The 13,566-nt window shown below is 38.8% G+C and overlaps 3 protein-coding genes across 4 annotated transcripts; all 3 read right to left on the bottom strand.

The window, feature by feature from the left end:
* Positions 1-54: 54 nt before the first annotated feature.
* pank2 (pantothenate kinase 2) lies at positions 55-3,886 on the bottom strand. The gene is made up of 7 exons (XM_065297118.2): positions 3,498-3,886; positions 2,598-2,950; positions 2,259-2,506; positions 1,995-2,171; positions 1,687-1,810; positions 1,312-1,437; positions 55-1,225 (listed from the first exon to the last, which is right to left on the bottom strand). The coding sequence occupies exons 1-7, from the start codon at positions 3,703-3,705 to the stop codon at positions 1,175-1,177; spliced, it is 1,287 nt and encodes a 428-aa protein (XP_065153190.1). The 5' UTR covers positions 3,706-3,886; the 3' UTR covers positions 55-1,174.
* Positions 3,887-4,015: 129 nt separating this feature from the next.
* Positions 4,016-10,828, bottom strand: mavs (mitochondrial antiviral signaling protein). Of its 2 annotated transcripts, none has more exons than XM_065297115.1 (5): positions 10,723-10,828; positions 7,153-7,282; positions 6,866-7,046; positions 6,107-6,777; positions 4,016-6,021 (listed from the first exon to the last, which is right to left on the bottom strand). In XM_065297115.1, exons 2-5 carry the CDS (start codon positions 7,273-7,275, stop codon positions 5,209-5,211), a joined length of 1,788 nt encoding a protein of 595 aa, XP_065153187.1. In that variant the 5' UTR covers positions 7,276-7,282; positions 10,723-10,828; the 3' UTR covers positions 4,016-5,208. The 2 variants fall into 2 exon arrangements, with proteins under 2 accessions (XP_065153187.1, XP_065153188.1); XM_065297116.1 differs by having other exon boundaries at positions 6,134-6,777.
* A 1,297-nt stretch (positions 10,829-12,125) lies between these two features.
* On the bottom strand, positions 12,126-13,295 carry LOC135786501 (G-protein coupled receptor 151). Its single transcript, XM_065295965.1, has one exon. It carries the CDS (start codon positions 13,293-13,295, stop codon positions 12,126-12,128), a length of 1,170 nt encoding a protein of 389 aa, XP_065152037.1.
* Positions 13,296-13,566: the final 271 nt, after the last annotated feature.

Raw genomic sequence — 13,566 nt, 5'->3', positions numbered from 1 at the left:
ATATCAATCAAAATTTATTTCGGTGTGTGTGTCCATGACAAAGGCACAAGGAGGCTTTTATTGTACTTTATACGTTTTATTACAAAATAAAACTGCATTTCATTTATAAAAGGTACAAAGTAGTTTTGCAAAAGAACACAACCTAAAAGCTTAAGCAGCACTACTATCATCAAGGCACTTTATATTTACTGTCTACTCTTTTTAGAAAAGTTTAAAGCTTAAAGTTTTAGATCTCCCTCATAACATTCAAAAAAGCTTGGTGGTCCCTGGTCCCTTTTTTGTAAAACGCTGGCAAGTAACACAACATTGTTTTTTTACAACCACAATGTAAGCTAAGAGGTCTGAGTGGAGGTTATCCATAATATTCAGACTCCGAAAAAGTGCTATTTTTATGCTTCAGACCTCTACAAAAATAAAGTATATAATTACTCATCAGAAAACAAAATAATAAAATAAAAACATGACTATCAACATAACAAATAAAGAAATTCCAAGGCACTCGAATGGTGTAGAAAAATTTCAAAAGCCTTTAATTCATCATGGCATAATCTTGCAAAAAACAGGTGACAAATACACCTACGCGTTGTGGCTTAAAAGCTTTTATCAGGGTGATGAATTAAAGGGTTTTTAGCTTTTTCCACACCATTCGGGAGCCTTGGGAATTTTTTATTTATTGAGTTGAAGCATTCCTTACATTCAAAAAGCACAGAGATTAGGAATTCACTCCCCGTGCAGCACTTCTTTTGCATTCTTTGCATTGATGCTATCACCATAACCTGTTTTGCTGTATGGTACAAAATCAATCTTTACTAAATCCTGTCTAGAAAAAAATAGTACAGTATGACAGCGGACACATTATAGCATAACAAATGCAACGGATGCTGATCAGGTCTAAAAAAATTAAGTTGATATAAGTCAGACCTTACTGGCTTTTTTCCTTTATGAGCTTTCAATTTAGCTGATTGTTGGGTTCACAAACAAGGAACTAAAGGCTATAATAAGCCATTTATTAAGTTAGCAACAATACCCAACACTGGTATTGGCATATGATTTATCCCAACTTTTAGAAGACAGATAGCATAACATTGACATATAATAGGTGTAACACAGATAAATCTTTGGTTTGTATATATTTGGAGTTTTGGTTAAGCCATCAACTAAGAAAATAGATAGATCAAGATGGGTTTGATAACTCCAAAAGGGCTCCAACCGCACCAAAATATCCCTAAAAAACAGTGAAAAGACAGTGTTTATGGGTAAATTGTGTACATACTGTTTCAGCTTTATGCAGTGAGCAATTTAAAAACACACCTCATGTCTGAGGAACAGAGCTTTGAGTTGTCCTTTGCTCCAGTAGTTCAAAGCATAAGCCAGCAACTTCATGGATAGTGTGTTCACTCGCAGAAAGTTTCCAACAAACACCACTCTTTCAATATTCTAAAAAAAAAAACTCGTAATGAGCGATTACGCTGTAAACAACACAACTTTAAACAGGTGCATGATCCAAAAAGCTGCCTGACCCCTGGTCTCTCATAGCCCTGTACAATGCTGCTTGATCCAGATTCCACAAGGCAGCACCGTAAAGAGGCTGAGAGACAAGGGCACGACTTAAATGAAGGCAGGGATACAAAATATTGCTTAACAGTGTAGAACCAACCTTATAATTTGAATTTATCCATAATGTACCTCATTAAGTGCACACATGCGGGTGATTGAGCCAATGTTGTTTGTAATGGTGACGAGTGTAGCTCTAGCCAAATCCTCTTTAGAGACGGAGTCTCGCTTCTCTTTGCACATCATGTTCCCGAAACTACAAAAAAACAAGTTACATACTCAACAGACAAACATGCATTATGTTGCACAGGCTCATCATAAAATGCTATTTTATACGTTGAGTCACAAGAACTCAGTAATACTTTAGTGTACACCTAAAATAAAACAGTGACTGTCATACACATTTATAAATAACTACACAATACAGGAGGTGACTATACCTGGAGGCAACAGCCCATGCTGGCAAGCCAAATCTTTCATAGTCTCCACCATAGATTTCCCTCACTAGTTTATCTACACGTGTACTCTCCCCTTCAGAGGCCATTGCCAATGCGTCCTCAAAGGTGGAGCATCCCGTTAACAGGCAACACAGCCCAAGGAATGTACCACCACCAAGGCTGTGGGGAGGAGAGGGTGATAAATGAGACAGATCTAGATATCAGTTACTAGATATAAACGCAATATTCATTAAAGCCATAACCAACCTAGTTCCAGTGACCCGCTTGTAGTTTTCTTTGGAGTATACAGCTAATATGCTAACCCCCGAGCCAATGTTAACCAGCAGCAGAGGAAAAGGACAGTTCTCCAGGTTGTAAGCTTTTTGCTCACAACGCTCTGGATCGGTTGGGTTCTCAAAGTAGTAACATTCAGATGGACCACTTGAGACCATGTACAAAACCCCCTTGATCAGGCAGTCCAGCTCGTCCATCTTCAAAAGCTGCAGATTGGCCATCTTAAAGAGAGACATATTAAATAAGACCGATCTTATAAACTGAACGAGCGCAGCCAAGAAAATGGAAATAATTATGTCGACTTGGACACACCGTTCGAAAGTCATCTTCAAACTTAAACGCGCCACCTCCAGTGGCACAAAGAGTGGTGTGCAAGCTGGAGAAGTGCTTGTCTCGGCCCATCTGCAGGAAGGCGGGCAGCTCATGAGTGGGAAAGCGGATGAAGTGCAGGTTGCCCTTGCGACCCCAAAGAGTGAGATCCGAGAGCTCCAGGTGGACATCTCGAATACCCGTTTTGCCATAGGCAGTATGTGAGGTGAGGTAACGACGGATGCTTTTCAGACTTTCAACCTCCTCCTGTTCTTCTTCTGCTGTAATGTCTTTCGGCTCAAAGTAGACCAGCTTCACCAATGTGCCGCCAATGTCCATACCAAACCATGGAAAAGCTGGGTGCGAATAACAGAATATAAAATAAATGATAGGAAACTCTAAGCTTTAGGCTTTATATAATACATTATATTATAGAAATGAGTGGCTAGCTTGTATTAATGCATTTAATTTAGTATTATTAATGTAATGTTTAATACATAAAATAACCTCTTGTCTATAATTAGAACCCAATATTCATCCATAAAATGAACCATTGTTTTATTATAGTAAACGTGTAATGTTCTTTGGCAGATTAATTATTTGTATAACAAGAATTTTACTACTAATACCCTTATTAAGCAACAGTATCTGTAGTAAAACTATGAATACTTATCGTAAGTAAATACTAACTGTGTTTTATCAATTTAAATTTATGCCTTTATTTTGCGACAACTAACGTTATGTTTTAGATCGGAAGACAAAATGGACAACAGCAAAGAAAAATATATTTTAATCAAATAGTTTCATTAAGCATTTGTTTATTTATCACTATCGATCGATGCATTGCGGTCATCAGCTCCGTTAACCCCGTTACCTAGCGCGACAACAAGATGGTTCACCTACGCGGCCTGTTCTTTTTCAGCGAATCGAGCCTCATCATCGCCGGAGTCGATTTTGCTACTCGCGGCTCTCTGAGGGCACCGCCGTCTGCCGCTGCGCCGTTAGCACTCGGTGTAGCAGTGATGCTACAAGCCGCCTCAGCCTTTGATCGAGAATCTTCTTGCTCCTCCGCACATCCATCGCCGTCACAGGGGCAGCCGTTCAACTCCATTGGTATATGATGATTAACTAACTTTTCTGCATGGAATGATAGGTAGAATAATGACCGTTAACGAATACAGACACATTATCAGTATTAAAAAAACTGTCATTCACAGATTTCTATAAAATGTTTACGTCGCTGTGTTTACAACGGGAGTACAGTTACTCGAGTGGCCAATGAATGCGCTTCTCCCGTCATCTGGAAAAGCAACGAGCCAGTCAGCTTCCAAGTTCGAGGTGAGTCATTGATGACGTTCTCTTTTCCACCAGAAGATGGCGCGATTTACTTACGTTCATAAACAAAGTCAGAGTCACAAAACTACCGTACATGAAGGTCACTTTATTTTAAAATAATTTTCTGGAAAGACAAAAATATACATGACCGGTACACGTACTTTAGCAACATTTTATTCAGTTTAGAGGTCATACTTTCCCACGTTAAACAATAAACGGTTAACAGTCACCAAAAAATGTTTAAAAGATCAGTATGCAGGTCATTTAAGACGAATATTCAAGCATACATTTCATACCACACCAAATGCTGTAAAAGCATAGAGAAAGTGTAAAAGTGCTACTTAGGATAAAAGACTACCCCACAAAAATCGTATATATATTCAATTTAAAATGTACACATAATTCATTCAAACTATGTTCATACACAATCACATGACTTATGTTTTACTCTTTTCATTATGATTAAAATATCAATATTATATATGAAGAGTTTGGTTCCAAAACCAGATAAATCTGTTTGTTTATTTATTATTATGTTATCATGTTTTATTGTGCTACTTAGCTGTAATTTTTGTTATGAAGACTTAAATCAAAACAAACCAACTGCAGTGTGATATTAATTGGAATGCACAATCAAAAAACAAGATTTTTTTTTAAATTATCTGATTTTGAGTGATTAAATGGAACCAAACTCTTCATATGTAGAAAGAATATTACAACAAATCAAATCTAAAGTGCGATTTTAGGACACAGCAACACTTTCTTTATTTGTGAAATCACAAGTGAATTGTGACAGAATGCAAAAACGTATCCTCCACTAACATGACACTTGGTTGTGTTTGCAGTCCATCTTTACAGCTACCATATTTAAAGGCATTAACAAAAAACATTTGATTTTTGTTGGCAGTGGATAGCCACCTGTGTAATGTTGGACAGTCTCAAACGGGCTGAATTGTAAGAGAAAGTGTGGATACAGGTCAGCAAAGAGTGCACAAAAATATTCAAAATGTGTTGCAGAGCAAACATAGAGTCTTCTTTACAGAGGTGTTAAAGAAGGCAATATGAGCAGTTGTACAGTCTGTGTAATTCTTAAGCGAGTCTTCAAAATGCATTTTCCAGAAATGTACAAGAAGGGTTAGGTTCATATGGCATGCCACACACAGAATGTATTCTTGCGACCTCTCATAACAAACTGTAAAGCCAATGACAAGATATACAAATGTGGGTTACGTATGGGTTTAGAAGACTTGGAATATAGCTTTAAAATGAATTAAAAGACTTAATGCTTGATTTTCCAGGCACAGAAAAGACCAATGCCTAAAACAGCAGCACCAACGGTAAGGTAGACTTTGTTTATCTGGCCTGTTGTCTGGCCCTCTTCTCTCTTATTAACTGACGTACTGGCATTTGATTCTTGCCCTTGGTGGTTTAAAGTGGGTGACTTTTCACGTTCTGATGGTCTGACGGCATTTTGTCCAGATGGCTTCCGAGGATATACATTTTCATTGTTTCCGAAATTCAGGGCTGGCTGGTCCTCACGGGTGACCGTGCTATGTTGGGAATTTGCCGATAACCCATATGGATTGGGTGTATTACGCAGCATGCTTAGTGGTTGGCCGTTCAAATTTTCTGCAGGTGGTTCCTCAGCGAAGTGAATTACGTTGGACAGTACTCCTGTTTGACTTTGACACAAAGATTCATAGTGGTCCTCCTCAGGCTGGTTAGGAGATGGGGGAGCATCATGTTGTGGTGGGATATTTTCCTGTATGGACTGAGAGGCAGACTCCACACGAAGATCGGGGCTTTCAATGATTGTAGAAAAAGACACATTGCCGGATCGCCCAGCACGACTAGTAGACTGTCCAGGCACTGCTGAACTCTCTGATGTCTTACTGATCTCCAAATCACTTGAAACTGTTGAGCAAGGCTCCTCTAACAAGACAGAAGGTGGTGGAACTTGAAGGATGCCAGGCTTACTGAAATATTCTTCATTGATGGAACCGGCATGGGAAGAAGAGGTTGCCGGCACTGTTCTGTTGGAAGTTATTTGGGATGTGCTTGGCAATTCAGCAGTGTTGGTTCTCTGAGCAATCTGCAAAGAAAACATAAGATTAAACCACAGAAAATAACAAACTAATGGCTGTGAATGACAGCAAGAAATCTTGGTATGTTTTAACCTTGAAATATTCTGGCTTGAGCATTACCTCATTTGCAGTTCGGTTGGAGCATTCTTTTGGTTCCTTGTTCAAAGGAGGAGTGGTTTCTTGGACAGGGAGACTGTCAGAAGTCTCTTCGACTGCTAATGGCACCTTGCTAATCTCCAGTGTCTGGGAACTCTGGGTGTAGTCGGGGTTTGTAATTTGGCTTTGAAATGTGCTGAAGGGCGATGCTTGGGCGCTGTCTTCAGTTAAGGATATGGTGGTTTGGACATCTGGGGTGTTTATAATAGGTATCTGGTTCCCAGTTGCCCCACTATGAGTTTGAGATTCATTTTCCTGACCATTTGAAGTCACTTCGGATGGTGAGATATCAGTAGGAGGATGTGCTTGGGAAGAAACCATAGCTGGAGGTGCAATTTCAGATGGTTCAGGAGAGGCGGCTGGAGCAGAGATATTAACTTGCTCAGGTTGTGTCTCTTGAACTTGAAGAGATGGTACTTGGGGTGCAGTGTTGGAAGGTGCAACTGTCTGTGCTGGAGCATCCACTAAAGGTGGAGTCAGACCAGGAGGAGTGTTCACCGGGACTTTATGAACTGTCACTGTAGTTACTTTTGCTGTAGCAGCGGCGGTGGAATCAGAAGCAGGAGCTTGAACAGGTGGTGATTGGGGTGCAACAGTAGCAGCTGCATCTAAAGACACAACATAGAGAAAAATTTAGAAAATTACATCCCTCCTGCTTTTAACAAAAGGTGGTCTACTACAGCAGAAAGCTCTTACTTGTCCTTCCCCTGATTCTGTCATACTCAACACTGAGCTCATTAGCCAGTGTGTTGTGTTCACACATCCGGAGCGCTTCAATGAACTCATCAGGCCAGTTCTCTCGCCTGCGCAGGTTGTCCATAAGCATCTGCACTGCTTGGTAGTTTCCGGCATTATCTTTTTTGGTTTCGACATCCTCCTGCAAAATAAAATATTTCAGGGGTACAGTTGGGATTTGATGTATTGTCACTTTTGTGTATCTGACAACAGTGATGTTATAGTGGTGGGGTTTGGGTTTTCCTTACCTTATCAGTGAGTGTGAGGCATGGCAAGTGAGGCAAGATCTCTTTCACTTTGATTCGTGATGCATACAGAGCCAGTTTCTTCCTGATCACCTCATTATAAAGCCGGTCACTTGCGTATGTCATTTTAGCCCTTAAAAGGGGAAAGTGATAAAACACATGTTCAATAAATTAATAAAGGTTTAAAAGGCTTACTTTAAACTGAAAGTTTTGATATGTAAATGCATAAAGTGAAAGCCTATAAAATCGTGAAAGATTTAAATTGAAGGCGTTAAATATAAGAATACACCCAGCTAAAGAAGGCGCGGTCTGTAAATGTGATTGCATCATTTCAAATACATCCTTCTTCAGAACTGCAAGATGAGGAAAGATTTTATTTGAAAGTGAAAGTAAAAACTGGGATATGATTGTTGAGGTTGGGGAAACCCTTAAGTTTCCATTCGGAGATAATAGGAAGGGAGTTGCATACAACAGGGAAAAAGTGCATTTGAGTGAAATCTTTGAAGCGAAACTTTAAGGTAGTTCACCCAAAAATCATTTTCTCACGTTTTTCTAAACCTTTATGAGTTTCTTTATTCTGTTAAACACAAAAGAAGATATTTTGATAAATGATGGTAAGCACACAGTTGATGGTACCCATTGAATTCCATCATATTTATTTTCCCTACTATAGGAGTCAATGGTGACCATCAACTGTGTGCTTACCATCGTTTAACAAAATATCTTCTTTTGTGTTCGTCGTAAAATATAAATTCATAAAGGGTTTAGAACAACATGACGATGAGAAAATGATGACAGAATTTTCATTTTTGAGTGAACTATCCCTTTAACTATCCCCTGCAGGGTCAACATGAGCTATTTGGTCAGACAGACAAATTCTTTATGTGGAAAGGATGTGCAAGATGTTAAAAAAGCTTTGCAACATTTATGCAGCCGTTCTTATCTTAGAAGGATGCAATTTTCCACATTTTTCTATTAGAGCATTTGCTCAGAATTCCCCTCACATTCCTCTAAATTCTTAGCAAATTCCCATCTAAAAGGGGAAATCCCTATCTATCACATTACAGCTGTGACTACATGAAATATAACCTGCCTAGTCCAAACGGACACAGGTTTTTTTATAACCAGAGTTTTTCCTCCTGCCGTTTCTTAAAATCCTCACCCTGGCAGGGGTTTTCCAAAATGTTCGGTTTCAGTGCCGTGATACTAGGGCTGGGTATCGATTCAGATGTTCCAGATCGATTCGATTTCGATTCACAAGCTATCAAATCGATTTGATTCCGATTCTCGATTTAATTTTCGATTCTGGTTCTCGGGTAGGTTTTTATACTCGATTCAACTCAATGAATATAGATTTAATACAAATACTATATTAATAAAAAAGAACAGTGAACAGCAGTTTACAAGTGGGTAATTAATAAAAAAATTAAAAGCCACAACACTTATGTTGAAGAAGACTAGTAATTAGATTAAAGTTAATCTTACGTTCAATGTTTGTGGAAATAAATATGAAAGAAAAAAAAATCGATTCTGCTCTTTGAGAATCGATTTTTATTAGACCACGTTTTAAAAAACGATTAATCGGAAAATCGATTTTTTTGCCCAGCCCTACGTGATACTGTGTTTTCGTGTGGACCAATGGCCGAACCACGTAAAAAAAGTCACGGTTATAAAAATACCAGTGTCCGTGTAGACTAGGCCTTAGTGTCAGTGCATCTACAACTGATGTGAACTGGATTTTACCCTGCTGGATAAAAAAAATGTATCACTCTAAAAACAAACGGTGCTATATATAGCACCAAAAGTGGTTCTTTGCTCGTAATCATAGAAGAACCATTTTTAGTGCCATATAGCACCGGTGAAGCACCAGTGAAGCACCTGTGTAGAACCATATAGTGCTTTGTAGAACCATATGTGGTGCTATAGTCGTGCTATATGGCCCCTATATGGTTCTACACAGGTGCTACACAAGTGCTACACCAGTGCTATATGGCACTAAAAATGGTTCTTCTATGGTTACGATCCAAAGCAACAGTTTTGGTGCTATATAGCACCGTTTGTTTTTTTAGAGTGATATGATCTCCAAACTTTAAATCAGAAAACTGCTATTCACTATAGTAAAGTGTACTCATTCCCCTTTCCCCTCAACGTGTATGTGTTACAGTATAAGTTACACATATACTGTATCTTCTATTGGAGGAAAATAATGTATAACACAAATGTAAAAGGCAAGTGAGTAGCTGGTCTTCTTAACTCTGCAATAGTAAATCTTTTTCTTAGTAAAGCATTTAGTTTTGTATTTCTCTGCACATTGTATTTTACCTTCTACATTTTGTCAGATTACAGCTTTGAACTGCCATGTAAGCAATAAAAATTTCACAATTTATATTTGTCTCCAGAAGTCATTTTTAAACACTGTCAAATGTTTTCATGAGAAACATAAATTCAATCAAGTGTGTCCGAACATTTGACCGGCATTGCATATTCATGCCCTTTAAAGCAAGTTCAACCAAGCAAGAACATACTAAAATAAGCACATGACCCTGGCCTTACTATGGACACGGTAAAGTGAGGTCCACTAGGAACAAATCACCAAAGTCTGTTAAGATAGACTCTGGGTCTGTTTGCACAGCTCAGTTATTATAATATGTTGTCAGTCAATGATGGTGTGGCTCATCTCAGTTAAGACTCAGCTTGCTGAATTATTCAAGACATGTCTCTCAAAGGTCAACCACCAAACAATTTCTGGAAACGAGCCATAAATTATAATCTGTAATATTACATGGTAACAGACACGTGAGGGTCCACTCGCTTTCCAAAGTAACACAGGTAGGCTCGTGCTGTCATTCCTTTATGAGCTATTGTGCAGCCAATCACGTCCAAAACCATTCACAGTTTCTAATAAATTATTACAGGGTTTAAAGCACTCATTTGAGGTCACGATGACAGACTGGTAATTGGCATCTGTTCAAGGAAACTGGCAGACCTGCTTACAACTGGAATGTCCTCCAAACGTCCCAAACATGTTACTGTAAAAATTTTACAGTTTTAGTTGGTTTAAAGTGGCGGTAGCTGGTTTATGCTGGTCCTCTCGACCTGGCAGAGGTGGTCAAGCCGATGGGTCAGCTGTTCTTCCAGCCTGACCATCTAGACCAGCTTGCTACACCAACTAAAGCCAGGCTTATGCTGGTTTTTGCAATAGGGCATTGATTAACAGCAAATCCAAAATGTATGATTCAATTAATAAGAATATCCCAAAATTTCATAGACAGCAAAACCGTCCTAAAGATCTTACAAACCCCGTGCAAATAATCTGAACAATCTTGTGCTACTAAAGTAAGAAAAACACGATTCATGATTAGAAAACAATACAAATACAATTCAGTTGTTAAATTATTGTGTTTTGCGTTTTATTACATTTCATTGTAACGCGTATTAATATGTTCGTCATAAAGTCTTCACCCATACAAAAGCGTGGCCTAATGCAACAAACATAAACGTACGACACATGTACCATACAATAAACTCACAAAACAATAATAACTTAGTAAAATATAATGTATTTTAATTTACCCTCTAGAGGAAGGTCAGTCTTTGCTGTTCGTTGGGGATCGTACTACTTTTTAGTTTCGGTTTGTCCTTCTTCCGCTGGGTATTTAAAGCTCTTTTACGTCATCACTTTCTCTGTCTTTTCATTGGATATCCGTTTGAATTGTGTATCATTTTAGGTTACAATGTAAACGCCGTTGAATGTTACAAGAATTCTCCTTCACTGAAGAATTATAAACGATTTGTCTGGAATTTTAACTATTTTTAAAATATAGTTTGCAGGTGTGGTGATACACGTCTGCCTTTGGGGTCATGTAAGTACAGTAGAAGGGTTAAACTCATGTCGTAGATATTAAATACCTACAGCTCTCATTAACATGCCACTGCAGTTGTAAAGTCTGATAAAGATGCCACTAATAGCCTATATAAACTCGTAAATCTTGTCAGACGCGAAAGAGGGCACGCCTCTAATATAGAAATAAGCACAGCAAACGTATTTTTTTTCTGGAAAAAAGCACAACAAACGTAGTATTGGATAAACAATGATATAAAACTATAAACCAAACAAAAATATACTACTTTACTAAACTAGCATTATTATAAAATGTGCATTATTCATAACACGTCTCTCCGGAATAGTTGATTCTGATTGGTTTACAGCTGTGGTCGTGTTTGTTTGATATAGTTTATTGCTAGATGACAATGATATTGTGATGATTACAAAATATGTGATGTGTACTTTATCCCCAAAGGCTAGAAGATGACGTTGTTTACAAAATATTTCGTGTATCGTTTCTCTCCAAAGGCCGCTAGATGGCATTGTTTTAAAAGCATCGCTTGCAAATTGCACCTGAAGGTAAAATCATAGGCACTAATAAAATAGTGCCCTAAAACCTATCAAAAATAAATAAGTTATAATAATGGTACAAAAGCCCCAATCCTAGTCTAAGACTTACATTTAACAATGACTAAGTCTTATAAACCTAAATGTTGACAACAGTGTATCCAAGAACATTTCCTTTACTTTCAGTATAAATTATTATCTATTTCTATTACTGCAAATAAATAGTCCCTGCATTTGGGCTGTAGCCTATATTTAAACTAAAATGCTACTAAACAAATTGAATACCTACACATTATCATCATTTGTAAAATATACTTTTATTTTTACAGATGAAACATTTCTAAACATAAACTATACATCAAAAATATAATATACAAACCAGAAGCAGATTCAATACAATCTCTGCAAGTCATGCATCTTCACCTTATATAAAAATATATACATTTTGGGCCTTTTTTTGTAATTTCTCAGGGCAAATTAAAATGTACATGCATTTAATCCATACATCAGGCTATACTGCAGGGTGACTTGCCTCACCATATTAGGAAAGTGATAATTAAAATGATGACACAGAGTTGAGAGTTTAAAGTTCAACGTTGCTTTGATTCAGTCGTTCCCATGGTAACGGATCCCCATCCTCTATGACTGTAGTGTTTCGCCTTTCGCTCCAAAAATGCTGGAGATCCGGGAGAGTTTGGCATGACGCATCTGAATGTCTTTCAATTTTGCACAGGGTGGACACGCATGCACGCTCATCCAGCATCTTCGTAACCACTACGCGCATCTCATCACCGTTACCCTTCAGCCTGTGTTTCGCACCTCGACAAGCTAACAGGGAACACAAATTACTTAGACTTTCTCTGAGTGGCACGTGCATTGTGAGAAGGATTGCGGGACAAAAGGCGCTGGATAGGTAAACGCACACTTGACCGAAGATCAGCAAGCCAGCTGGAGGTTTGCATCGTTCGGCAGAGCTGTGACGCACCCAAACCCAAAAGGCCCACTCGGGCAGCATCATAAGCGCGTTCATGGCGATGATGCTCAAGAACAGCAATGAACTTTCATACTGGCGCGCCACAAGCGTCTCATCATGCGCACTAGGTTTGATGTGGAAGATGGTCCTGATGTGGCACGCAGTGGAGAGGATGATGGGGAGAACATAAATGGCCATCGGTAATATTTTACTATACAAACGCATTGCATCTTGAGAGTAAGTTGGTGATTCAGAGACACACAGACTGATATTTCCATCTTCTTTTAACCTGGAGAACACGATATCAGGAATTGGAAAAACCAGCGCAACCGTCCATATTATCACTAAGGTTACCAAAACGTGCTTTGGACGGAAACGCGAGTGCTCCTCGGGATTGGAGGAAAAGTTATGGCGTGCTTGGTTTGCTGCTAACAGTGTATAAGCTTTTACAGCCAGACAGCTATGCTGGATCCACTCCGTAGTTGTGCAAGCCGTTAGCCCCAGTGTCCAAGTGCGCTTGTAGTATGTCAGCGCGCGCACGGGAGCGCACAGACTGAGTATTAACAAGTCAGTTGCGCTCAAGTTGCCTAGCATCACATATGCCTCAGATTCTCTCTGTCTGGTGAAAATGTATATTAAAACCAAAAGCACCAAAACATTCCCGCCGATTCCAATCCCACTGATCGTACCGATAACGGCTGGTAGAATTATAGAGGTATCTTCACCTTCTAACTGTTGAATGCCTCCATCGAAACTCAAAAATGAGCTGTTCACTGCCATGTCCAACTTCACAAGTGCCAAGACGAAATTCAGAAGAGGAACTGTTTTAAAGAAGGCTACTTTGATATGTATGAAACGGGCACTTTGCTGTACAGACCTCGTATTTGCTCACGCTTGACTGAAGATGCGTTATTTTGAGATGCCATTTACTACGTCATTATAGCTGCGGGGGAATGCAAACCCAGATTTATCTATTGTAAGTTTTTTTTTTAACGTAGCAATGGAGTTTTCTTTTATCTTGCTATTGACGTCAACTTGCAGTTTGAAAAGA

The sequence above is a fragment of the Paramisgurnus dabryanus genome, chromosome 20 (genome assembly GCF_030506205.2).
Source record: "Paramisgurnus dabryanus chromosome 20, PD_genome_1.1, whole genome shotgun sequence".
Classification (NCBI taxonomy): domain Eukaryota; kingdom Metazoa; phylum Chordata; class Actinopteri; order Cypriniformes; family Cobitidae; genus Paramisgurnus; species Paramisgurnus dabryanus.
The sequence above is the reverse complement of the archived record's forward strand: the minus strand, read 5'-3'. Positions and strand labels throughout refer to the sequence as shown.